The sequence below is a fragment of the Diadema setosum genome, chromosome 22 (genome assembly GCF_964275005.1).
Source record: "Diadema setosum chromosome 22, eeDiaSeto1, whole genome shotgun sequence".
Lineage (NCBI taxonomy): Eukaryota > Metazoa > Echinodermata > Echinoidea > Diadematoida > Diadematidae > Diadema > Diadema setosum.
Window position 1 is genome coordinate 16,306,570 of NC_092706.1, and position 27,888 is coordinate 16,334,457.

Genomic DNA, 27,888 nt, shown 5'->3' on the forward strand with positions numbered 1-27,888 from the left:
AAAAAAAAAATTACAATGGGACATTCCGCAATGATATCTTTAAAAATAGTGATTCAATCTGAATACAAATTCAGGGTATGAAACTATAACTCATTGCCCACAACTTACAGAAAACCCCATTCGATTTGCTTCAGTGGTCAAAGAGAAATTAGGAATTTTGTAGAGGATGTCGGGAATCTCTTCTGTCCAAGTTCTGTCTATTATTCACACACAAGATCATCGAAATGCTAAACTCCGATTCATGATATGCTTTACAACAATCCACATTTCTCTGTGACCGCTCAACCAATTCGAATGGGGATTTCTGCAAAATAGAGCCAAGATGTTATATTTTAAGACCCTGACGTAGTATTAAAAAAAAAAAAAATCATATTGGGCGTTATCAGTGCGAAAATCTGATTGTAATTTTTTGGGGGACATCTGCAGTAAGTCGCCCCAAAAATTACAATCAGATTTTCGAACTGATAACACCAAATATGATCAACCTGTGTAAGTGCTACTTCAGGATTGATCTACTATTTTTAAAGATATCATTGCGGAGGGCCCCGTTGTAATTTTTTTTGGGACATACTGTAGATGCTCACTGCAGGCAAATCTTTGTATAAAGTGTCTTTTACAATTGGTCTGCAGCCAGTTTGGGACAGCAAGCAACTGTTTTTGTTTTTATTGTTTGTTTTTGTTTTGTTTTGTTTTTTGCTTTGTTTTGTTTTGTTTTGTTTTTGTTTTTGTTTTTGTTTTTGTTTTGTTTTTTTTGTTTTTTGGGCATTGCACAACTGATAGCTTGGTGTCTTGTGAGTACTCCCATTTGTTGCAGGTGATCATACGAACTGGAAGGTGTCGTGACAGGTCACATCTGAACTTTGAACATACTAAAAATCCAGACAAGACCAGAGGCGATGGAACACTTGCACAACCACTCGTACCAGTCTCATTCAATTGCAAAAGCGATTGCATGGTCTCATGTCCACTCACACGGCCATGCGATTGGTCATGCAATAATTGAGATTGATGTCAAGCCACTCCCAATCACTCAAGCAACACTCGCATATGAATTCACAACCACTTGCATAAACATATGCGAGCAAATGCAACTTACTCATGCAACGGTTTCTTCTGGCTGCTTTTGTTTTTAGATGTTGCATTTGTGAATGCTTTCTTGCAACCCGATTGGAATATTGGTATTATGAATTGGAATATGATGAATTGTTTGTCACAAGTTGACAATAATGGCTGATGATTACTGCATTTAATGGGGAACTAAACAAATAAATCTTCATAGGTCACATGTCACATGCAAATATTTTTGACCACATAAATGAATTATAACAACTTTACTTTCCCCAAAACTAACAGAGGCAATAAAATGGCAGGAAATTGTGAATCAAGAGATATCAATCTTGTTTGGAATAGATACACGTAGCAAATTTGGTCTAGGCCACTTGTATTGAGTATATTTGTTATGACCATCAAGGAAGCACGAAATGCTTTCAACAAGCAACCATGCGACCTCCAAGTCTCTTCTGGAAGACAAGGCAATCAGGATAAGTGTGTCTTGCCTGGGTGCACAACCTCTGTAGCCATGGGACTCAAACCAGGGACCAACACAATGATAGTCCATGATCTTATCTATTGAGTCAAAACAGCTTCTCATAACTTCATAAACCTTGAATGTGACTATGCACATAACTGAAGGGAACACAACAGTCATACAAATATACTATTACATACAGGAGGAACCGTGATCTTGATAAGTATCTGCAATTTCAGCAGACTTGATGAACCTCTTATCATGTAGTTTGTGGCTCAATTAATGGTTTTTTTTTTTGTTTTTTTTTGTCCGTGTGTGTAGGCCAAGGATAAATTTCACTGATGACTCTTTACACTTTGCACAATATGATCGACAAAACGGTTAGACGAAAATGTTTTGATGCAATATTTTTTATGAGAATAGGGATGGAAAAAATCTTTGCCACTCACCATTCAGGGCTATTGGGATACTGGCACTAGATGCATCCTGGTTGATGGCTTCCAAATGACTTGCTTCACTGGGAGCTACAGAGATGGGACAAAATATCAATGTCAAGACAGGTACCTTCTCTCTATTAAAGGTTTAAGTATAATTTGTGTCGCTCTCCACTCTTTTTGTTCCTTTGTCCTCATCTACCTACACAAAAGTTCCAATAAAATCTCAACAAAGTCATACAACTGTCTAAAAATCACCAAACCACCAGTTAAAAATTTGTGCAATTTAAGAAGTATAGCCCAAGTTTTGGAAATGTTTCATTACAGATAAAATTCTGTGGTTTTTTTTTTCAGTGCATTACGCCACAAGTTATTGTCTATAAATAACTTGACGATGCCTACAAGTGAAATTATGAATGACAATTTGAGATATGAATATAAAATCAACCTCAGATGCAATATGATCAATCACAATTGGCTAAAATTCACAATCTCCTTTCTTGTATGTTCAACTTTCTTGAACAAATAAGACACTACAAAGCGCAAGTTATTACTGTTAAAGCATAAAGTGGTATTTGCAACTCAGCATTCTGAGGAAATGGACTTTCTAAAGCAAGATGTGGCACAAAAATAAATAAACACAAGTAGATAAGACGCATCTGAGTCTTCTAAATATAAAATTCAAGGAACTTTTGAAAACCTGAAACTGTGCATCTCCACAATTTTTTTATGGTAACCAATGCAGCAGAAATATCTAGAAATTTCACTGAGATTATAATAATCTGTATTAGTTTCACTGAGTAATTTCACTGAGATTATAATAATCTGTTTTAGTAGTTAATAAGCAGTAAGACCACATCTGTATACACGCATAATGTTGCTGCATTATCAAACACCACTGTGAGAGGTTATTCACACATTATATGTACCACATCATTAAATGCACTCCATGACTACCAAGGAAGAATACAGTGTAACAATGTGAACTGAATAGCATACATATGATAATATCAAACAAACACACATACATGCACAGTCATGTCAAGAGAAATAAGACAATTGTAAAACAACATGCAAGCTCAACATCACAAAAATAAATATATACCACACTAAACAAATTTTTTTTTTTTTTTTTTTGTATGTACCTACACACAAGTAGACAGATACGACCCAGTATGGCAAAATTGCAGTTAGTTTCAAGCTTTGTAAGTGTTAAATTACTACTTGCTGAATGTAGCTCATATTTGCAAAGCGGCCACAAGAATTCATAGTAGTAAGCCCACTCAGTATCACATGCACACATGTGCAGAAAATTGGGTGAACCAAGAAGCAATGGAAGTTTAAGCAGAGCGGGACATTTCAACTGGGAATGCAGAACTCTCAAGTAGGAAGGAACAGGGAATATACATATACCACAGAAAATGGCATTAGTGTTTTCCAGGTAAAAATCACTATTCCCACTATCATTAGGCACACATACATACACATAACAGGGATCATGTCCATATTGACAACTTGTTAGGTGGTCATCAAACAAAAGTAACTGAACTGATCACATGTAATGGTAATTCAAATCATTTACCAACATCTGTGCAACTAGCATGCCATGAAATTTGTACTGATGTAATTGAGGGTATCGCCAATACGTAGGTGCCGTGCGCAGAGCAGCATGTTAGATGCATTATGGGATAGCTCATGGGACAAACTTGCCCCGGTTTTGGCTGCACATGCACTTACACCACGCTATGTCTTTAGTATTTTTCGTTGAAGATTTCTTCGCTTTCCATCATGTGATCAGCACATTGAAGCCTTGCAGTAGTGAACCATGACTCTAGTGACCGCAAATCAGTACAGCTTAGACACTTTCAACTCTTTTAAGCTGAATTATAGCCAAGAAAAAAAAGGGTTAAAAGCGGAAAAGCAGACAAAGAACTTCATTGAATCGTATGGGAACTGTGACTCGTGTGAGACAACCAGAAGCGAACAAGGGACCGAGGAATCCCACAGTGCACCTGTGACAGAGCTCTTCAGCGTGCGCAGGAGTTTTTTACTTCATTGGCGATAGCAAGAATTTAAATATCAATAGAGCTATCTCATAACAGCAATTAATCCGTCAATGTAGACATCTCCTACTCTTTACTTTACAACTGCTTGGCTTATACTAAGGAGGAGATGCCAACATGTTTATTTGCTGTCTTGTTGTCCCCTAACAGGGGGCCTCTGGAGCTTATGATATCATGAGACTTAAAAAAGAAATTTATTTACTATACATTGCCATTCAAAATGCATGCAGTGCCATATTGTTATTATTAGTAACACCACTGATACAATGACTGTGTGTTTCTATCTTATTTATTTTATTTTTTTTTTTGCTGCAATCTGAAGTATCAAAGATATCTCACATACATACAATGAAATTATTAGATATATGATGTTATTCATATTCAAGGTACATACATAATGAGCTAGGATAGCTTTTTTTTTTCTTTTTTAAATACTTTGAGCTGATGCAGTAGCATGATTATGGTGCTGACCAAACAGTAATGAAGTTATTACATGTACCTGTATTTTATGCATACCATCCTCAATGTCACTTTGGTGTGATTGCAAGCAATTTTGCAAGATGTTATTGTTAGTTATACATAACAGAAATTAGAAGCATGGTAAAAGGGTTAGTAACAAGAATGACACAACATCAACCATGTGAAATAGCATTCAGTGCATAAGACAGTAGATCAAAGTTGTATTTTGGCAAATGGAAAAAAAAAAAAAGATGAATTTCATTCAAGCACACACAGCCCACTAACAGCATGACCAAAAGAAAAAATAAATGTGTATAACTCAAAGAGCCAAAATTATGTCTGCTTTCTATGGAAGTGAGGGCTGCATGCATTTGTTTGCTGGCTTGATAATCATTTGTGATTTAGGTTGTTCTATTATGAATAAACCAGCTTGAAAATGTGATGGCCTGGTGGGAGATTTGATGTTCAGAAAAGGTCCCTTTTCATGTCCAGTTACTGGTTTGAAAGGCAATATTTACTTCCTTTATGTGTCAATTGATATGATCTGTCACAAACTTTGAGATTTCTTCTAAATCATGGGGAGACTGTGTTTGATGTGTGCTCTATGCATACTGCTTGCAACTACTATGACTAGTTTGATCAACATTCAAACATAAGATGGATAGTATGCCCTCAGATGAACAAAGAACATCTCCGCAAGCAATTGGGCAGGCATCCAGTTAGGGAGGAAGGGAAATGTTAGCCACACCAGGAAACACAATTCGAGCACAGATATTACTAAGGTAGGTTTGACTGAAACATTCTGACCAAGTGGCCAAAACATGCTCTTTGAGGTAAAGAAAAGAAAACACAGCTCTACTATGCAGGCAGACAGAGACGACAGAAAACACCAAAAATGAAACAACAAAAATACAACAACACCTCGTGGGAGAATTCCCCATAAGAACCACAAGACAGGCTAACAGAAAAAGTTGGAGAGAAATCTCTGACAGAAGTTCTCAATGTAATACCTGTGTGAATTTCCAATTTGAAGGAAGGGATTGGAGAAGAGTTGTATTTCTGGCGAGAGTCTACATCACAGTGGCAGTCCTCAGAGGGGCGGCAATCTGCACCTGAGATGGCAAGGGGCCCATCAACAATGGTGGGCACTTCCATACAGGTTGTCTTGCGATCTATGATCATCACAAGATATGCAGTCAGCATTCAAGATGCCATGGAAGGCAGCAGGAAATAAATTGAACAGAGTCAGTTCAGCTACATGTTCAATGTTTAAGATACAAATGAATGCTTTTTACAGACCAGCCATGCATTCAAGTTCATAATTCACCTTTTATCAATAAAACAACAGATTCTAACTCACTGAAATTTGTAAGATATCAATCTTAAATGTTATTTCCGTATACACTGAATTGACCATGTTCAACAGCCTAAGAAGTCTAAGTCCAAATTTAACATAATTTTCAACAGGCATTAAACTTCAGTTTGGAGGCAAACACATAAGGCTCATAATAACAAGAGAAATATGAACTTCATTCTGGTGTCTCCCAATATCTAAAAAAAAAAAATGCTAACAGCCTGTCAGAACTGTAACCCCTATGTATAAAGAGCATGTACGTACATGTAGAAGCTCTTTTCAGTATACAGTTAAACTCGCCTAAGTCGACATCGCATATGTCGAATAATCGCGCAAGTCGATGATTTTAAAAAGTCCCGATTTTTCCCCATTGACTTACGTGTAATAATTCACTCACAAGTCAAATTTTCTAAGTCGAATACTCGCCTAAGTCGATGAAATTCCAAGAACACTTTCAAGGAAAAACCATTAAATTCACTGTGCCTAAGTCGAATAAGGTTTTATTGTGCAATAAATCACTGTCAAAATCACGAGACGCCAGTTTTTGTTTACATAAGAACTAGCCCGACCAGACAGGTGACAAAAAAATGATCTAAAGTATCAAAATTCAAAGCGATCGCATGCGATTGTTGAACTCTCTTCGTGTGGAGGTCCGCTGGTACAGCCCTGTCACGATAGCGCTACGTACGTACGGTACGTACAGCGCGACTGGGCTGTGTATAGTCTGTGTATGTTTGCAGTCTGCGCTGTGCAGTGGATGGATGAAGCTGCTGAGTTTTCAAAGCAGAAAGTAGGGGGAAAGTTACGGGCACAGGTAAATCAGAATTGCACCTCTACACGCATTTCAAGCCATGATATGGTAAACTGGAATCAATCACTGCTCAAATATCGTTCATATTCACTTCCCCAAGGTTTAACGAGGGTGTAAAGTAATCCGACCTGTGCCAATGCTAATGCACTGTCCATGCAAAGTTAGCCGCGGCCCTGCCGGGCGACCCGTGCTGCAGTACACCTCTCCAGCTCTCGGCTCCAGAGTAGACAACATACATGTACATTATACATAATGTACGTGTGGTGTGACTGTTGTTAAGTCGATTTTTTTCGACTTACGCACAAGTCGAAACTCGCCTAAGTCGATGTGTTTTGCTCAGTCCCGAGAAGATCGACTTATGCGAGTTTAACTGTATCTGCAGGGGTAAACTCCCATGAAAACAACTCAATTAGCTAATTATATTTCAATCATTTTCTAGCAACAACATCAACAACAACAAATATAGTCACTGGTATGCCTCCACCATACAGCACAGGTTCTCCACATAAGTCTAGAGTACGTCTTGACAATGTGAGACAACATGTTTGTCCCAAATATGTCGAGTATTTACTTTCCTTGAACATCGTTTCATTTGGATGGATGGCTAATGTTTAAAAAGGCAAGTATTTGGGAATTTGAGCATTTTCACTGGACCTTCGACTCTTGCCCTTTGACCTCATGGCCCTCAATTCTTCATATAATAACTAACTGGTAATATTCATTTTCATTACAATACTTTGAGTTACTTTCAAAATATGGGGAAAAATTGACATTCTAAAATTTTCACTTGACCTTTAACTCAATGGCCAAAATCTTTCCCTTCAAAATCATTGTGCAGCAATATCTGATTATTTGTATTCAATCTACATGTATGCGTTGAGTAATCTCCAAGGTATGGAGAAGAAGTCTACACTTATTTCAGCACTAAACAGTAGAACTTAAGCATGTAACCTGACCTTTGGCATCTTGACCCAACAATTTCCAAGAGAGTGTTTATGCTTTCCTTTTTTGGGCCAAATTCAACATTTTGAAATGTGATAAGTGCAAAAATGCCGTTGCTTATATGCTCATTTTGATGTAAGTGCTGTTTCATGTTTCAAAATGCAAAAACAAAAAAACATATGTTCATTTACAATTGGTGATTCTACCTTATCATGTTTCATGGGGAAGCATAAATGCAAAATGACATATAAAAACATTTAAAAAACTGAATATGAATTTCAAGAAGATGAAAATGTACACTTTGGGCCCCACTTTGGACCCCCCCCCCCCCAACCCCAAGGGGGGGGGGGGCACCTCCAGATCTGCCATGAACAAACTTCACACTACAGTCATCAATTTACTTACTCATAGCATTAACATAGCTCTATTACTTCTGGTTCTACAGAAGATTTTTCACAATTCCTTCATTTGGAGGGTTTGGGGGCCCCCAGGTGGGGCATGGTGCCCATTTGAACAATTGAGATCCTATCCCCCTAAGGATGCTACCTGCCAAGCTTGGTGAAAATCCATCCAGGGGTTTCAAGAAGTAGATAAAAATTCAAAAAGCTTATGCACAACACACAATGGATGCTGCACACACAAAAAAACACAACATTACAAAGGGCCAATCGCTCTCATGTTCTCCCGGGATACAGCCAAATCACTTTATCAACAACTACTCTCACTTCAGTCATTAGGCAGCATACAATATACACTATCTAATCTATTAAAGATATCACATCTTTTAAAAATGCTACACCTGTAGTTATGAACAAAGCTTTTACATGGTGCGGAGCATGACTTCAAAGGAAAGCTGAAGTTCTTTCTTCATCTACATAACACCTTCTTGGTTTGATTCATGTGTACATTGTCACTGTAGCTTCCCAAGATTGTCATTTCTTGTCCTCATAAATGGATATTTAATTTTGGAAGCCACTTTATAACCTCTGACACTCACATATAATTTTTAAAGAAATCAGGATAACTGATTTTCTCAACATACATTGAGCTTGCCTGGTACTTCTCTTAATAGTACAACATGGCAGACACACCAACATCCACAGCCACACACGAACACACACACACACAGATCTTTACAAATATTGATGTGTCACTGCTTTCAATGTTATCTCACACTACCTAACAGGGTTAGGGATGATTTTATATTAAGGAGCACACCATTTAAGATTGTCATCAAATGTCTGTCCTCTAGAATCAGATGACCTGTACTTACCTAGAATATCATCATCAGATGCCAGATCATCCTCCTGATGTATGTCTTTGAACCAGGATGGTTCCATGAACTCCCCATATGGGGGTGGCTCACTCATCTCATCAAGAGGTGGTTGCAAGTCCTGATTAATTTCTGCCAACTGTTTCATTAGGTAAAATAAAAAGACAGATGCAATGATGAAATATTGATACAAAACAGAAAGACCTTTACTTATGCTACGAGTATCACCGAACACACATCAGGTGCACATACAGGTTGAACATGTGGTAGAAAAGCTGATAAGCATGTCTGACTCAACTCAAAAGCCTTGATAAGCAGCAATAGAATACATCATGTCATGACCATGGGTGTATGTAAAGGATACATTCATTATGTCACTGTAGTAAGGTGAGGCAGTTGCACTAAATGCATATGATACAGCAATGCAAAATATGACACAGCAGTGACAATAAAGTCCACAGATAACTCTTGTAAAATGTTGGTTTTGTTGGCTACACTACAAAGGAGGTAACTAGCAACTACATAGCAATAGACATATTGAAATACGAGGAAAAGTAGAAATTACGCGGTGCGTAATATATGTCTCCACCGGAAGTAGCATTTAGTAGCAAAATGTACAATATAGGTAAAAACTCAAGGTCAAAGGTCAAAGAAGTCAAAGGTCAAAATTCTGTGTAGAAGTTTTGAAGCCCTCACCTAGTGCCATCACATAAAGCAAACGGAAGTGAAATCAGGTTAGAAATGGCGAAGGAGTAGAATTTTGTAGCCAATGTACAATATAGGTCAAAAATCAAGGTCAAAGGTCAAAGAAGTCAAAGGTCAAAATTCTGTGTACAAGTTTTGAAGCCCTCACCTAGTGCCATCACATAAAGCAAACGGAATCGAAATCGGGTTAGAAATGGCAAAGGAGTAGCATTTTGTAGCCAATGTACAATACAGGTCAAAAATCAAGGTCAAAGGTCAAAATTCTGTGTAGAAGTTTTGAAGCCCTCACCTAGTGCCATCACTTAAAGCAAACGGAATCGAAATCGGGTTAGAAATGGCGAAGGAGTACGATTTTGAAGCAAAATGTACAATATAGGTCAAAGGTCAAGGTCAAAGGTCACAACTGAAATTCTGTGTAGAAGTTTCAAAGCTCCCATGTAGTGCTATCATATAAAGCAAACAGAATCAAAATTAGCTAATAAATGACAGAGAAGTAGCAAATTGAACATTTTGATCACACACGGACGCACACACAGACAGACAGACGCACGGTCGGACGGACGGATGGACGGACAGACACACGGACACACATACGTACAGAGCCCGTTTCATAGTCCCCTGCTCGAACTCGTTCGGCGGGGACAAAAAAAAACAGTACATGACAAATATCAGTGTAAATAAAAAGATTCTAAAATTGATTTATTAATATTCAGTATTCAACAGAACAACCATTTGATGAGTCTTTTATCTGAAACATGAAGAGGATCCCTTGGTTCATTTATTTGCCCATACACAGGAAACTGAAAATGGCTTATAAACACCTGTTGGTTTGGAATACCTTACCAATACTGTTCAGTTAAAAACAAAGAAGCTATAATAGTAATCAAAAAGTGTGTGTCAATTATTTCATGATTAGATAACTTTTCCTACTTTGAAGATGATGCCGACACTGTTTAGAATAATGATGTACTTTATAGCATTGCTTGTCTGCTTGTGCAGTCACATATATGACTCTGAGTACATATGTTTATATAGCACTTGCATTTATCATAAGACATGTATTCCAGCATTTACAAATCCTCAATAATGGTTTATCTCAGGATCATCACATACCTCATAACTGAAATTCACTACCTCCATTTTTCAAGGAATGTTGGGTAAACTTGTGACCCCCAGTGCTTGTTCATCTTCTTTTTTTTTTAATAATCATTTACGACTATGAAATATAAAATGCATCCCTTAATTCACTATCACCTGCAGTTTTCCACAGAAATCCTTTAGTTTTAGCATGATACAATGGGCATTGCTGTACAGGTATTACAGCAAAAGAAAATGTAGCTCAATACATGCAGCTGAAAAAAAAAAAAATTCATTACCTCCCCTTGACTGTAGAGGGCGTATCCATCATGGAATACTTGGTCAGATGATGCAGCACATTTCAGCCACTTAGCATCCAGGAGGGCCTGACCAATTGCCACAGCTTGGACTCTGAGATGAAAGAGGCAAGTACATGATTAAAGATTTGATTTTTCTGAAAGGTTACAAAAGCTTAGGCCATTACAAATAATATCAAATCAAATCAAATCTGCCATGTACGGTTAGCATTCAGATCATTTGTATGTAAATATATTATAAAAGCTGATAATTTCTCACTTTGATAAACATTTGATGCATGTATCATGTGAGAAGTACTACTAAATATATATATAATTCAAATACAGAGGACTCCCATTATAACCAAATCCTCGGGACTGGCAGTTTTCTTTCGTTATATCAAAATTTCGTTATAACCGAACAAATAAACAATAAAAACACATAGAGAGGACAATGTTGCAGCCTGAATCTTTACTTCGTTGTAACTGGAATTTCGTTATAACCGTGTTCGTTTATAACGGGAGTGCACTGTATGATAAAAAAAAAAAAAAAAGTCTTTGAATATTCATGAGCCTCAGAAAGGTTAGAAAGTCTGAAATGTCATGAACTCTATTTGGGAAAGACCTCTTCCAATCACATAATCCATCTCTTATATGCAACAAAATTTATACACTAATCACTCTTTTTATCTTTAAATATCATTTTCAATCATTACTTTGTTTTTGTTGAAACATGAAATGAGTCGGTTGACAAAACATTATTCTTGCTAAAAACTGTAAAACATTTTAAAATCTATGAATAACCTCCTGTGCAAATGCAAAGCACTACTATACTTTATGAAATGATGATAGTCTTAAGAAGATTCTTTTCCCACAACTTTTGTTTGTGCAACATTAATGTGATCAATTTTCACCGATCATTTAAGGTCGTTCCTCAGTTGAATTTGTGCGCATCCTAGCTGCGAGTGATAAGCTGAGCTAGCTGAGCTGAGCAGCTGCTAGTAGATCGAGCTAGAGTGTGGTACATACGGATACCCGACAGCTCCCCACCGCGGACGCATTGGGCGGCCTAGCTCGGCTCGCGTGCTGACTGTACGCGATAATATCTGTACGTACTATGCAAAGTTCAGCGGTCCGAGCCGCATATTTATGGTCATGGTAACACAACACTGATCGACGGAATCGGGAAGTTTGGAAGTGGAACTGAGCTGTTTCCATTTTCAATTCATAGATCTGTCTTGTGACATGCAGTTCATTATCTGTTCATCAACATGGTCAAGTCGAGTGCTAAGGTACCTAGGGCCTATAGGCCCTATAGTCGGGGACTACTAGTCTACTAGACTAGGTGTTAAAAACAACAACAACAACAACAACAACAACAAAACAAACATAATTATGACACAAATTTTATCTTTAGGTCTAACAACTAAAACAATCTGAGTATCTCTGTTAAAATCTAAATTAGATTTAAACTTGTCATTACTAATACAAAATATTGTGTTCTCTTTTTTAATTTCTGGTTACAAAATACAAGGTCACGAAAGTATTATCAAACAAGTATTTATCACTTTCACCATTCACATATTAATCTTTAATTACCAAATCTGGTGTAACAAAAGGAGAATCAAAGAATATTTTTTTTTTTCGGGAGGGGGGGGGGGGGGTAGTGAAGGTACATCTCCATAGTTTACAACACGCACTTTACCAACCACTGCAACAACCAACACATGCAATCTACAATCAACATCATTATATTAAGATTTGTTTTTCCTTTCAAGGAGGACCGTCAGACTAATGCCAAAACTCCCATTTCCTTTAATATATTTATTCTTCTTCCTCCATTATCACTTTCCGCACATGGTTACAGCAAGTGGGTAAAACAAACAAACAAACAAGCATGTCAATGTCGAGTTTTCTGCTTGCGTCCACATAATATCATAATATGGCTGTGTAAGGGAAATAATAACAAAAAACGCACATGGACCTTCCTTTCTGGATATTTTGTTCACCATATCACTGCAATTATGACATGCTTTTTGTTTGTTTTTTTGAAAGAAAGAAAAGAAAATGGGGTTTTGATTGAGCCGCACGAGATTCATGCATTCTAGCAGGGTATATCCATGCATTGGTTCCTGGCCAGATTTGGGGGTCTTACTATGATTTCTGTCGCAAGGAGGCTCTGCTAGCACTAAAACGAGCACATGAACCCCCCATTTTTACAATTGTTCTGCATTAAGTAACCCTTCTGCTACAATTTGATAAAGTTTCGTAAAAATGACATGGGTTTTGAATGTTCAGCATGACATTCATGAACTCCATCTAATCAGGGCACCCACGATAGGTTCCTGACCAGATTTTGGGGTCCGAGGATGATTTCTATCATATGGGGGTGCTGCCAGCACAAAAACTAGCACATGAACCCCCACTTTTTATTGTTTTTCTGGAATTAGTAATCCTTCTTCTACAATTTGGTCAAGTTTCATGAAAATGACATGGGTTTTGAATGTACAGCATAAGTTTTATGAACCCACCTTGTCAGGGCATCCCTGCATAGGTTCCTGACCACAATTTTGGAACTTACGATGATATATGTCACATGGGGGCGCTGCTAGCACAAAAACGAGCACATGAACCCCCACTTTTTATCGTTCTTCTGGAATTAGCCTTTTTCTACAATTTGGTCAAGTTTCGTGAAAATGACAAGATTGGGTTTTGAATGTACAACATAATTTTTATGAACCCACCCTGTCAGGGCATCCCTGCATAGGTTCCTGACCAGATTTTGGGGACTTACGATGATATATATCGCATGGAGGCACTGCTACCACAAAAACTAGCACATGAACCCCCACTTTTTATTGTTTTTTCTGGAATTAGTAAGCCTTCTTCTAAGATTTGGTCAAGTTTTGTGAAAATGACATGGGTTTTTGTACAGCATAAGTTTTATGAACCTTGTCCTTTAGCTCATCCCTAACAGAAAACATCAATGAGAAGGATTTGAGAGATTTCGGTGTTTTCTGCCGCGTGAGGACCGCTGCTTGCTCAAGAATGAGAGTGCAAACCCTAATTTTGAAACCTTTTCCTCATTTTGGGTACCTTTTTCTGCAATTCTTGCAAATTTGGAGAAAATAACATGGATTTTGAAAGAATTATGAGGATTTAAGTTTGTCATTGCAGATTTTGTTGCCAATCATGGTCTTGATCCTGTAACGCTATCATTTTGGTACAGGACGGCAGATTACTCATATTCTTCAAAGTCCCGTAGAAGAAAAACAAACACATGAACCTATGGTTTTATTTACATATTTGGGCTTCGGATGGGTCAAAGTTACTGCATGGAAAGTTTGTAGAAAATGACATGGACTTCACTTTAACTGAGGAACGTCCTTAAACCCATGCCAAGAACAGCTCTTATGAGCATGCATATCATGTGGAAGCCTTCATTGATATTCATGATTACTGAAATAAGTGAAGAGACTTCACTGTGATGTATTTCTTGTACCAGCTTAGCACATTAAGCTAATTTTGCTGCATCTGCCCAATCTGGTTTAGGCATAGGCCTAAAACTTATAATGACAGTGCAAACTTCATAGTGTCCCTCATTCAAAACAACAAAATACCTTTGGGCGGCTTTGTCCTTTTGCAAGAGCCAATCCACAAGTTCACTACCAATGATGCAGTCAGGGTAGGTGCGGAGACGATAACGGTGGTTTTGGAACATAATGCCATTGTTTGGGTGTCGTATCAACAACCATAAATCTCTCAGCTGAGCAGAGTCCTGGATACAAAAATCAATACAGGTAATAGCAACATTTCCTCTGAACATAAATAGGCTCAGTGGACCTTGTACCTTAATGAACAATGAATATGCAATAATGTAAAGGCATTTTCAATGTGAACACAAATGCACACTTGCAATATAGTCTCATTTCACATAATGATGCTATGAAGACATTTCTGGCCTGAAAAGGTAATACATGTACACAAAAGAGCAACAAATGTGTACTGCTAGCCTGAAGCTTTAAAAAAAAAAAAAAAAAAAAAAAACAAGCAAAAGAAAAAAAAAATCTGCAAAAATTTGCTTATTTTCATATTCAAAACAAAGTAAATGCCTAAACACTTTGCCAAGTATGGTTTCTATACAAATAGAGCTTCAAGACCAAAATTAAGCAAATAGCGAATTTCACTTTTTATACTTCCTACAACCCTGCAATTTGCATCAGCAATAACCAAAGAGGCACTTTCATTATGCCTTATTAATGAGCATTTTGTTTTACAACTTCCTTTTTATTCTTTATTGGTCATTCATTTGAAAACATTGTAGCTTTGCCGCAGTCCACAATCTTGAACACAGATGTCTTTGCCACAACACAACAAATGGTAATTTACCATGTAGTTCGATCTATTGTTCAGAAACAATACATGTGGAATACCACATTATATCAAATTAACATCCAAATGGGTCATAACTATTTATTCAGTACTGATAACTAGTGGCAATAAGTAAGTCCTAATGGAAAGTTGGAAGGTAATGAGCCTACCAGACAAAAACTTTCTGGGCATTGTGGATCATTGGATAAGACAGCAAACTCTGATAGTAAAAGTTCTGGTTCAAGTATGCAGGTAGCAGCTGTTATGCCCCTTGGCAAAGTACTGTATCATCGTTGTCTAGTCATTTGGAAGTGACTTCAAGCTGTCAGTCATGTGGATGCTTGCACTTATGCATTCACATACTTCTTTTAATTTTGGCTATGTTGAATGAATAAAAATAACAAATTAACCAGAAAGTGCCAAACTTTCTTTACTGCTCAAGCAAACCTTTCAAGGCAACATACCAGAAGCTTTTTCTCTAGTACACTGGATAGATGGGTCTCTGTGGATGGTGCAACACTCGGAGCAGTCTCAAACAGGTGTGATGATGAATTCAGTAAATCAATGCTCCCCACACTCATTGTGCGACTGTCAGTCATGAAAGAAACAGTTACACATAGAAACTGTGAAATTTTACGTAATAAGAGAGGGATAATGTAAGAATGGAAGACATACACTGATCTCCACGTGTACTTACAAATATCAGGGCAAAAACACCCCAAAGTTGAAATTAGCCTGAAGATCTGAAGTATACAACATATTTATGTTGATACAACTGGCATGCATCAAAGATGTAAAAGAAAATGAGTTAAAAAAATATAAAAATGTGTTTGAGTTCTCATATGCAATACATTCCTTGGATATGTTAACAAATCAAAGGACAATTCTCAGTTATTTACATGTCTCCCTGTAGTAAATAATCAATTCAACACTTAAGGATTTCTCATATACTGTCCTACATTGTACTTGGAAATTAAAATGAAAAAAAAAAATGAACTGATAATGACTGCTGGACAGTATCAAACAAAACACAGAGGCTTCAAGAAACATGTGATCTAAAATCTTCCTGTCTCTCCGTTTACTTATTTTGTAAAAATAACTTCTATCTCAGGTAAGCACATACTTTCTTTATCATCTTTTCAGTGGTGCATTACAATAACAGCAAAAATGTGAGATGATGCAGAGTAATAAATATTCTCTCTTTTTTTTTTACATTTGTGAAAAAAAGAAAACTTCTCACAAACTAAAGACTATATTACTCAAATACACTTTGTAGGTAATAAGTAGCCATACCCAACTTTGCATGAATGAGTAAACATAGGAACAATTTGATATCACTCTTTACAAAGCCTGAATTCTGCATCATTTTATTCTGTGTGTGCACAATTAATTTTTATGATTCCAAGCAAATTGGTTGTCACTGCAAATTCAACCTTATTGCTTGATGCATTTAACGAAACTCCTGGGAAATAGACTAGTAAATTCAATTAAACTCCTGTAAAAGTAGTCTAGCATAGTTTGCAAACCCAGCGTTTTGGACTTGACCCACAGAACTATATAGGTAGAATGATCAAGTGGGGTCTGAAAGCATAGCCAGCGCACGCGATCTCCGCCATTTTGGTTAGTCTTTTGTTACGTCACGGCTAGCGTGCGCAGAACAGGGTTTGCAAAGTTGCACTGACTTTTTTTTTCTTCTTTTTTACCTCCCCCTGTTCATCGCAAGCCGTGACGTAACAAAAGACTAATCAAAATGGCGGCATGTAATGTGCGCGCAACTGGCTATAAAGCTACGCGTGGGTTGTGAATGGGCTTGATCAATCTACCTATTAAATATCTGTGACTTGACCCTTGTTAGGAATCACTGACCACGACCATGAATAGACCCCCTCCTTCATACTTCTTTGTTCCCTTGCTCCCTCTTTTGTGTGCATGGCCAAGAGTGTTGCCATGAAGTGTAAACATACAATGTATATGTAACAGTATATAGCTATATACCAAGAAAGCCAAGTTACACATGTAGCTGGGCATTAGTTGTTGTGTTAACAATGAAGTCAGGACATGTTTCGTGTGTGTTAGCAGTGGCTTTCGTGGATCGCAGAGGCCCAATTCGGCAAGAATAACATTTGATATGTTATTTAATACTTTTAGATTATAGTAAAACATGTGTATTTTTATATAACTTTTTAGTAGGGATTGTAACACGAAATGATACAGTTAACTTATAATTTGAAACTTTATGTTTAGAAAGCTAAACATACATGTACTTGAATTATTACATCGTATGCATAGTTGATACATGTACTTCTATACTGTCATTAAAGACCTTTGATTATTCAGTTAAGTTATAACGAATGATTTGAAGTACATAGTTTTTCAGTTAAAGAGTTAGAGAATGTAATTAGACATTGATTGTAAATGTTTTAGTGTAGCTTTGTTATGTTTTAACAGCACTATCGTATATATTCACATTACAGTTATAAACCTAAATGCGGAGTTAAGGTCTTATTAGGACCAACTGGCATTCCCACACAAAATGTCTTATTGATAAATCATTTCACATTTTTGTTAGTGATATGAGGTTATATATTTGCTGTTTAAGGTCATAAAACAGACAGGAATATATTTTATTGTTAGTGGTTTTCGTCATCACAAATTTAGTTCTTACTTGTGTCAGTGGAGAAACAATTTAATGGGACGGTTGCTTCTCTTAATGTGAGAATATTATTCTCCTTTTACAAGATTAGATATATCCAGTGGATTGTTAAGGTTAGTTTTGCTGACGTGTATAAGTTGTGGTTGTTTGTCTGGGTTTATGGTATTCATTGTTTTAACATGATTTTAAGTATCGTTTGAATGGGAAGTTAGTAGTAGTAGCAGTGTCAATTATATATCGATAGTGTATGTAGTGTGCATAGTGTCGGTTAGTTCACAGGTTGTGATTTGTGAATGTAAATATCTCGTTATACATGTACAAGATGACTTATTTTCTGTATTTCTTTATGTTATCTTTACAGATCGTTATCTCAAATTCGCCTCAAATTCGTCTCTAATTCGTCTCAAATGCACCTCATATTCGCCTCGTGGATATTTTTGCAACTGAATAAAACATATGTTTGTTGGACTTTAGTTGCTTGTGCACCGAGTGATTTGTGAATAACGACGATCAAGCCGTGTGTGCGAACTGAAACTCCTCCGTTATCTAGTTGATGCGGAGGCAGCCACATTGGTAGAGAAAATGCCTTTCCACAGAAACTGTGTTACAATTGTTCTGAAATGAAAGATAATTCTGGAAATGCATGTTCTAACAAATCACACATACCCATAAAACTAATTATGCCGCACAGGCTTCACAATTTAAGACTCTCACTTCTAGTCAATGCAGCCCTACCTAGTACGACTCAAATCATCCGCCATGAAACCAAGAATTTTCTTCCGTGGAGTCTGGGCCCCCTCAGCAGGCAATCCTGTTGGGGTGGTTGCCTCGGTAACACTGTTCAGGTCCTCCTGCAGTGCTCTCAGGTCACCTGAGGAGTAGGCTGACTGTGCATAGCTCAGTACTACTTTACAGCAATATGTGCACACTCGTAAGTTACCTGCATAAGAAATGAGAAATGATAAAAGATATTCTGAGCATTTGATCTTACCGAGGTAGTTATCAAAGACAAAGTAATCAAGAGAAAGGACACAGAAAAAAAAATAAAATAATTTATTATAAAATAAATTTATTATATTATATAGTAATAATAATAATAATGATAATAATAATAATAATAATAATAATTATTATTATCATTATTATTATTATTATTATTATTATTATTATTATTATTATTATTATCATTATTATTATTATTATTATTATTATTATTATTATTATTATCATTATTATTATTATTATTATTATTATTGTGATTGAAAGAAAGATCCGCAAAGTGGAGAGAAAAGCAGCTGCACGGGCAGTTTTGCAGAGAGACGGAGAACATCAGCAGTAATGACACATGGTTATGGCTGAAGAAAGGAGAACTGAAGGAGACAGAAGGACTGATCATCGCTGCCCAAGAGCAAGCACTGTCAACAAATGCTCTGAAAGCCAAGATACAAAAGAGAGATGCGGATGCCGCATGCAGGATATGCCGAGAAAGAGACGAGACAGTGCAACATATCGTATGTGGCTATAGTAAACTGGCGGAAAAGGAGTACAAAAGATGACATGACAAACTGGCACAAGTCGTTCTCTGGGAGCTTTGCAGAAAACATGAAATACCATGTGAGAGCAAATAGTATATGCACGAAAGTCAGAAAGTCAGAAAGTTTCTGAAAATGGTCAAGTTAAAATCCTGTGGGATTTCGATGTTCAACCTGACAATGTCATCCAGCACAGGCGTCCGGATATCATCGTCGTAGAAAGGGCTCGACAGATGTGCACAATCGTCGATGTCGCGGTACCGGGAGACAGCAGAGTAGCCGAGAAGGAGAAGGAAAAGATAGAGAAGTACCAAGACCTTGCCAGAGAGCTTCGCCACCTGTGGAATATGAGAATGAAGGTGATCCCTATTGTCGTTGGAGCACTCGGAACAATGCCAAAGCAGCTGCAACAGCACTTGGACGACGTTGGTGTGCCCGATCGAGTGCAAACGCTCCAAAAAGCAGCATTGCTGGGGACAGCACAAATCCTGAGAAAAGTACTGGAAGTCTAAGGTTCCAGGATGGAACTTGACGTGATATTAATCTCCAAGAGATATCTTGTGAAGATAGAGATAATAATAACAATAACAATAATAATAATAATAATAATAATAATAATAATACTAATAATAATAATAATAATAATAATAATAATAATAATAATAATAATAATAATAATAATAATAATAACAATAATAATGATGGTAATAATGATAATAATAATAATAATGATGGTAATAATAACAATAATGATGATAATAATAATAATAATAATAATAATAATAATAATGATGATAATAATAATAACAATCACAATAAAAAACAATGACAGTAATATTTTTACAGCTAGAACAAGAGGGACATCCAGGTTAAAACATTTTGTCATCCAAGGTACACACACAGGAAGAGTTGAACTTGGGAACTCTATCTGAATGTCATGAGTCTCCTCAAATACTGTATACGCCGAATATTTCGTGGGGTTTTTATTTTCACAAATTTTGCGAGTCAGGTGCTATTCACAAAATTAAAGACATCCATGTGAAAATAATGACTCTGATCCCGATACGAATGTGATGCACACATTTCGGCTTGCAGTATATGGTCCAGCTCCCATTTTGTTTAAAGTGAGATTAATTTGAATAAAAAAAGTCATCCCCAATATCCTGATGACCACACCTCCCAGGTACCCTATGGAAAATACATAAAATATCCTCTAACACCCTTAAAGGACAAGTCCACCTTCATAATACATGTGGATTACATGAATGCAGCAATATTAGTAGAACACATCAGTAAAAGTTTGAGGGAAATGGGACAATCCATTCAAAAGTTATGAATTTTTAAAGTACCTGCACAGTCACTGCTGGATGAGAAGACTACAACAGTGTATGATGTCACATGCATAGAACAATATAAGGAAAATATAAAGAGAATATTACAAAATTGTATTTTGTTTTTAAAGTGCACATTTCCTTGACTTGTCACTTGACGTATATCAAGGGTAATATTACTCACCCTGCCTTCTGAAAAAGGCAAGTGTTCTTTTATTATGAGGAAAAAAAATGAAAATATGTTGAATTTTCCCGAGGTTTTTCTTTATATCATTCTACACATGACATCACAAAGTGTAGTTGTCTTCTCATCCAGCAGTGACAGAGCAGAAACTTCAAAAATGCATATTAAACTTTTGAATGGATTGTCCCATTTTCCTCAAACTCTCACTGATGTATCCTACTATGCTGCATTCACTCAATCCACATGTCTATGAAGGTGGACTTGCCCTTTAACCTCTCATATACAGTTGTACCTCACCTGTGAACCCTATGAATGTCCCTGACACTTCCTGATTGCAGCAGCGGCTACAAAAGATCTGGCCACACACCCTGCAGTGGTGACGCCGTCTGAATGTGGTGAACTTTTCACCACAATCATAGCATTCCTTACACTGGCTGTCGGGCATCCAGTACTGCCTGATGTCATAATCTGTGTAAATGGCTGGGTCCTGCCCATTCATATGATGCACAACACAAAAATAAAATTGGATTAGGGTTCTGAAATCAGTATTTTAAGTAATTTTTCAGTTATTTGATTGCTCATATGATTAAATATCATCTTCATTCTGGAAACATACAACATAGGGTATGTTAAATGGTTGCCTTGGAATCCAGGTCTGACAAAAAAATGTTCATATAAATGAATTTCATGCACTAACACCTGAGCCTGATTCATCATGGATTACACTGTGTAGACAGATTTCACAAAAGCAAGGCTGAATTTTGTTAAATCCAGTTGTGATCAACAAAGACAACATGCCATCTTGACAGGCATGTCAGTCAGCACACTATGTACATATTGAAATCACTGACAATGACTTTGAAAGTTAAAATTGTGGCTTTGACCTGCCCTCTAATGTCAATTCAAGCAAGTTAAAATATTACAATAGACTTCTGACTGTGAAACTATATCAAGATTCATAATAACAATTATTGACACACAATTGCTGTATAGCAGTAGTTTTCAGCATGGACTTGTTATTTGCCTGTTGGAAAAACAAGTTTAACAACAGGATATGCATATTTAGCTGGTATTCATTCTTGAGGTCAATCCAAATTTTTGTCTGGCAGGTCCAATGTATAGCACACAAGCCACATAGTTTTCACACATTGTGTACAGCACAACACAGTCGGAACAATTCAAAAACCTATACAGTTCTTGACAAATGGTCACAAAATTATCACAACCAATTTATTCCTAGAAGCAATATTCTATGTCCAACAAAATGGTGGTATAATTCTTAGCACACATTTTCATCAAATTGGTACCTAAGAAAAGTAAACAAATAGGTCATACATATGTATGGTACTCCCTTAAACACACACACACACACACACACACACACACACACACACACACACATGTATATATAATATATACTAGCCCAAGGACACTATCCCAATCATTCTCTCAGTCACGCAAACTTGCTCATAATACATCATATTCCATATCATAAACAATTTCCTCACATTTGCTGTGTTTTCATACACTGTCATAAACAAATGTAACCCATCACCAGAAAACCCTAATAAAGTCATCATACCAAGATTTTCTCTTTCTGGTATCTCTAGATTATTCAGACAATAAAGTTTCAAGTGAAATATAATATGTACTTCAATACTTCCAAAACATCTACTGTAAAGGTTACCATGAGCCAAAAAACAGTTTAAATAAAGTCAGCTTTGAAGTTTTAGGCATGTCGTAAAACGTACAGACTGGACATACATGATATGAAGGATATATTGCAATTTAAAAAAAGGGGGGAAAAAACTCATAAAGGTATCTAACTTTTTGTTTTGTGTGTGTATTTATCTGACAAGGTCACTAAGGAAACAATAAATTCTCATGAGAATACTTCCATGGGATCAACTATAGCAATGGTTTTAGGTCCCCTCTAAAAGACTTGGCACTAATGATGCTTTGCCTGGGAGCACAAGCACAAATGCCAGACTCTAATCATGGACCTGATCTTATCCACTACACTACAACTGCTCATGATTCCTAATACTGTAAAAGTGGTTTCTTTCGCGGTGGTTTTATTTTCGTGCTTTTCACGCTTTGAGGTTGAACCGCGAATCTAACATCACGCGAAAATGTTTTGAAAAGTCGCGCGAAATTAACCACGCAAGGAAATGTTTTGAACTCGCCGCTTGTAACAACGCTATTGCGCACATGCATACACGAAGATTCTGCGCATTGAGTGTATTGATGGTCAACACACACACAGCGATACCGTGCAATGTAGGTACAAGCATGTTATAAAGTACTCGAGAGACAGGATTTCAGGTAAGCCTGCATTTGATTTTAAATTCAATTTAATAAATAAAAGATAATTGCATTATAGTTTGGGTTTTCATGTGCAAAATAAAACAGTTTTTGCCAACCGCGAATTTAAACACACGCGAAAAAGTTGGCGCCGATGGGAACCGCGAAAGTATCTGTACGCGGAAGAAACCACTTTTACAGCAGTAAAAAGTTCTCATTTCAAAACATTCTAAAACTTCAAAATTCAGACAAGAAGTAGCTGACTTGTCAAATGATCAATTTCCTAACAAATGAGTTGTCTTATCTTTCAGTGAAATCACACTAATTTGCAGTTTTCTTAGCTCTGATGTCTGCAACTCCATCAAGATAATGTAAGATAGTCCATAAATGTATGTGTGTGAGAATCTATATGTGTGATACTGTGAAAGCATGAACACCTGTCCTCGTCGCTCAATGAGGCTGCTGAGATGTCGCAGTACTGTGGTCAGACTGCGGGTGTAGTTAACGGTGGGGCCTGGCACTGTGTACTCCGACAATCGCCGCCTGGCTGCAGCTGAGTCCACTTCTTTCCGCTGACCACCACTGATGGAGGGAGAGCTACTTCTTGGAGCAGCAGCTGCAGCATTCATCATCACAGAGAGAAAAAAAAAGAGTGACAAGAGAGGCAATGGTTAATTTCACGAGTCCCAAAGCGTACCTTTACATTGCTTTTGATGATTTAAATGCATTACCTTTTTAAACCCCAATTGCATTGTTAAAGATAAAAGTAAACTGTAAATATTTTATTCTATTTTGCCTCTTGTAGCTGCCAATGATACTACACCTATAATGCATCCATCACAAACATCACTGACACAAGGATAATACTGTAACAGCAATATGACTGATAACACCATGATTTAAATGAAGCCATTCACATGAAAATATCACCTCTACTATCCAGACTCCCTTCTCTAACTCTGCCTCCAGAGGGAGTCCTTTCCCTCCTCCGCACACTGTCATCCCCTTTTGTGGTTGTCAAGTCCTCTTCCTCCTGTTTGTGTTCCAAGTCAGACTTTCTTATAGTAAGGTCGGCAGGCCGTTTTTGGACTCCACTACCATGTACTGATGAGCCCAGGGCATTGCTGGTTCTACCTGCAGTTAAGGTATCTATAAAGCAATTCAAACAAACAAGAATGTGGAATCAAGAACATATGGCTCAACTGACAGTTATGTGTCTGCTTCAGGTAAAGAAGGATCCTGGTTCAAAGACCAAACAGAAAACAGGTAAAGCAATTGTGTGAAAGCATGTCATCAAACACACACACACACATATGGTGCAAAAAAAAAAATACTTTACATTGGCTCTCTAGGACTCATTTTTTTTTTCCACATGCATGCAGTCAACAGGAAGAGTTAACTATAAACTATGGGTGCAAGAAAATTAGAGACTTAACAAAATTTGCAGCTATTATGTGCCAAACAATGGGTACTTTTGTCTATTTAAATTGTATTAGTGGAAAATGGAGCAAAGAAAGTGGGATTCCATCGGAATTCGAACCCGAGACCTCCGGATGCTAGCCCGGTGCTCTACCGACTGAGCCATAGAAAGCCCTAGTTCAGTGTTCGTCCCAGAAACCCTAAATTCTCAATGCTCGAGCATTGCAAAATTTGCAGCTATTATGTGCCAAACAATGGGTACTTTCGTCTATTTAAATTGTATTAGTGGAAAATGGAGCAAAGAAAATGGGATTCCATCGGGATGTGAACCCGAGACCTCCGGATGCTAGCCCGGTGCTCTACCGACTGAGCCATAGAAAGCCCTAGTTCAGTGTTCGTCCCAGAAACCCTAAATTCTCAATGCTCGAGCATTGCAAAATTTGCAGCTACAGTATTCATCGCATAATCGGGACAGGTTGGGAGTAGCAAACACGGCCCCTTTAAGCGGGGTGCCCGATTTTGCGATGAGCACTCACCATACACTAACGGCATACGACATGTACATGTAGTGCACACACACACACACACACACACACACCCGCATACTGACGTACTGTACATGTACATGAATACACAACCACGCTACCCCTCGGCGCGACCCTCTAGCTCACCCTGCATTCTCGCAATGATGTAGAGTAATCGCAACCGGGTTCTTCTTCTATTAAGAATCACCTCTCTCCGAACACAAAATAATTATGTGGATTAAAAGCTGGCACTTTCTTAAACATTCGTAGAATTCTTGAACACGTAGGGCGTTCCGTATAAATACATATCCACAACCATGGGAAATGATTACCCCGAACTGATGTGGGAACGTCAATGAAAAGTCCTTCAATCATTCAGTCATCACGGCTTGATTGTTTACTTGCCGCGATCACTGCACTGTACATGTGTTGTCAATATGTAGCGATCTAGCTCGCCATACACATGTACAGAAACGCGAAGGCGGGCAGCGAGCTGAAATGTACGCGTACTGGATGGACGGAGGTCAAAACACACCAGTCTGAAGCTTGCTTTGTAAGTTTGATGTAAACGACAACTGACAGGGAATCTCTGAAATATTGTTGTGGTATTTTGGTAGATTTTTTGTGTAAAATATCAACAAAATCAAAGATCGCTTGAAGAAAAATTGTCCCGTTTATCAGAGCTCCCCGCCCGATTATCCAGTGAAAATAACGTGCATTGGAAATGTTTCTGGGAAGCGTATGTCATTTAAGCGAGGTTCCCGATTATCAGATGCCCGATTATGCGATGAATACTGTATTATGTGCCAAACAATGGGTACTTTCGTCTATTTAAATTGTATTAGTGGAAAATGGAGCAAAGAAAATGGGATTCCATCGGGATTCGAACCCGAGACCTCCGGATGACAGCCCGGTGCTCTACCGACTGAGCAATAGAAAGCCCTAGTTCAGTGTTCGTCCCAGAAATCCTAAATTCTCAATGCTGAGCATTGAGAATTTAGGGTTTCTGGGACGAACACTGAGTCCACTATATATCATGCATATATGCACAGAAGAGACATGTACATTTGGCATTTAAATAGGCACTTAATTCTGTTAACATCTAAGAACATAAGTTAAGAGACAGATTCAGAGAATGGCCCTGTCAACCAAATAACCCTGTAAGCAGCCATAAAAAGATTGGGCATCTGCTACTAAAACGAAAAAAACAAAACAAAACAAAACATTTTCATTTGAGTTAACAACACCTTCACCCAAGGAAGAAATTTTGACAATGAATTCATTTATTTAATAATATTTTTACATTTACAGGTCACACGATACTTGTAATGTATTTATTCCTGTGAGACAGTCATTTTGAATGATAAAAGTGAAGTAAAACCAACTCTGTGAAACTTGACAAACAATATGAAGGATTTGTACATACCACTTCTAGATAATCTTAGCATGGCATCAGGTGAGCTCCTGACGTATCATTTTAGGCCAGTAACATCAATTTGTGCCATCATTTGTATGTGCTGAGAAAAGCACACTAGGACAGGCCCTTTTTATTCTTAACAAGGGTTCACCACTACCCTGTTCATTCCAGGAACCTGGTGTACCGGGTCCCCATAGCATCAACTCATAGACGGGAACTGGATATAAAATACGTAGTTTTACACAAGAGTGTCTGCATTCATGGCCTAAATTCATGTTTGCGTGTATCATAAAATGGGTAGAAAGATTACTTTGTCAAAAGATTTGAGTTTCTGCTAACCACATCTTCTTTGTTCTTTTTTCTTTTCTTTTTTTGTCTCAGAATTGCATACAGGTATCTTTGCATAATTCACCTTTTCAACTTTAGTAGTGTGTTTGTTTTGCTGCAAACCTCATACGAAGACATATGTCACAATCGAGGCTGAGCTCACTAGATTTTGACTTTCACTGACCCTATTCTGGGGCCCGTTGCATAAAAGTTACTATCATGGTAACTTTGCCATCCAGTGGTAACTTCCATGGAATTCTTGAATTTGATTGGCTGTTGAGTATTGTTGCCATGGTAGTTACCATTGGATGGCAAAGTTACCATAATAGTAACTTTTATGCAACGGGCCCCTGGTGCCCTTATGGTATATAACAAAAGAATTTTGGAGCCCAGCGCATGCTCTATCCATATCTCATGTCCAATCAATAGTTTGCATTGTTCTATGATGCATGCAGTTGACCGTGAAAGGGAATACATGTCCTGTGTAGAGCAAAAAGAATCTTGTTTGGGGGCATTGAGGGTTCCCAGGGAATTGTGGAAGGAATGGGTTGAGATTTCTTCAACAGAGTTTTAAGCATGTTATCTTGAAATTGCATTTATATCCTACCCTCATTTGCTGCATACATGATGTAAAATTCATTGAAACAAAATCCACATAAAAAAAAACAACACACAGGCTGTTATTACCTTTGCTTCTACGAAACCAAGATGGAAAGGAGAATCGCGATGACTGGCCCTTGTCTTCATTAGCTGGTTGATGAAACCAGGTCAAGCTGCTCTCCACCTTGTGTCCACTGGAGGAAGCAGCCATAGTCGCTGGAGCAGGACCACAGGCGTTTAACCTAATGAATTACTGTGAACATAGAATGAGCATAAAGGGAGCT

At 37.5% G+C, this 27,888-nt stretch overlaps 1 protein-coding gene across 1 annotated transcript; it reads right to left on the minus strand.

Moving 5' to 3' along the window:
• Positions 1-281: 281 nt before the first annotated feature.
• Positions 282-27,815, minus strand: LOC140245166 (1-phosphatidylinositol 3-phosphate 5-kinase-like). Its single transcript, XM_072324765.1, has 12 exons — positions 27,692-27,815; positions 24,248-24,466; positions 23,755-23,933; positions 21,311-21,500; positions 18,702-18,906; positions 15,778-15,901; positions 14,563-14,720; positions 10,946-11,057; positions 8,865-9,003; positions 5,495-5,656; positions 1,978-2,052; positions 282-304 (listed from the first exon to the last, which is right to left on the minus strand). Exons 1-12 carry the CDS (start codon positions 27,813-27,815, stop codon positions 282-284), a joined length of 1,710 nt encoding a protein of 569 aa, XP_072180866.1.
• Positions 27,816-27,888: the final 73 nt, after the last annotated feature.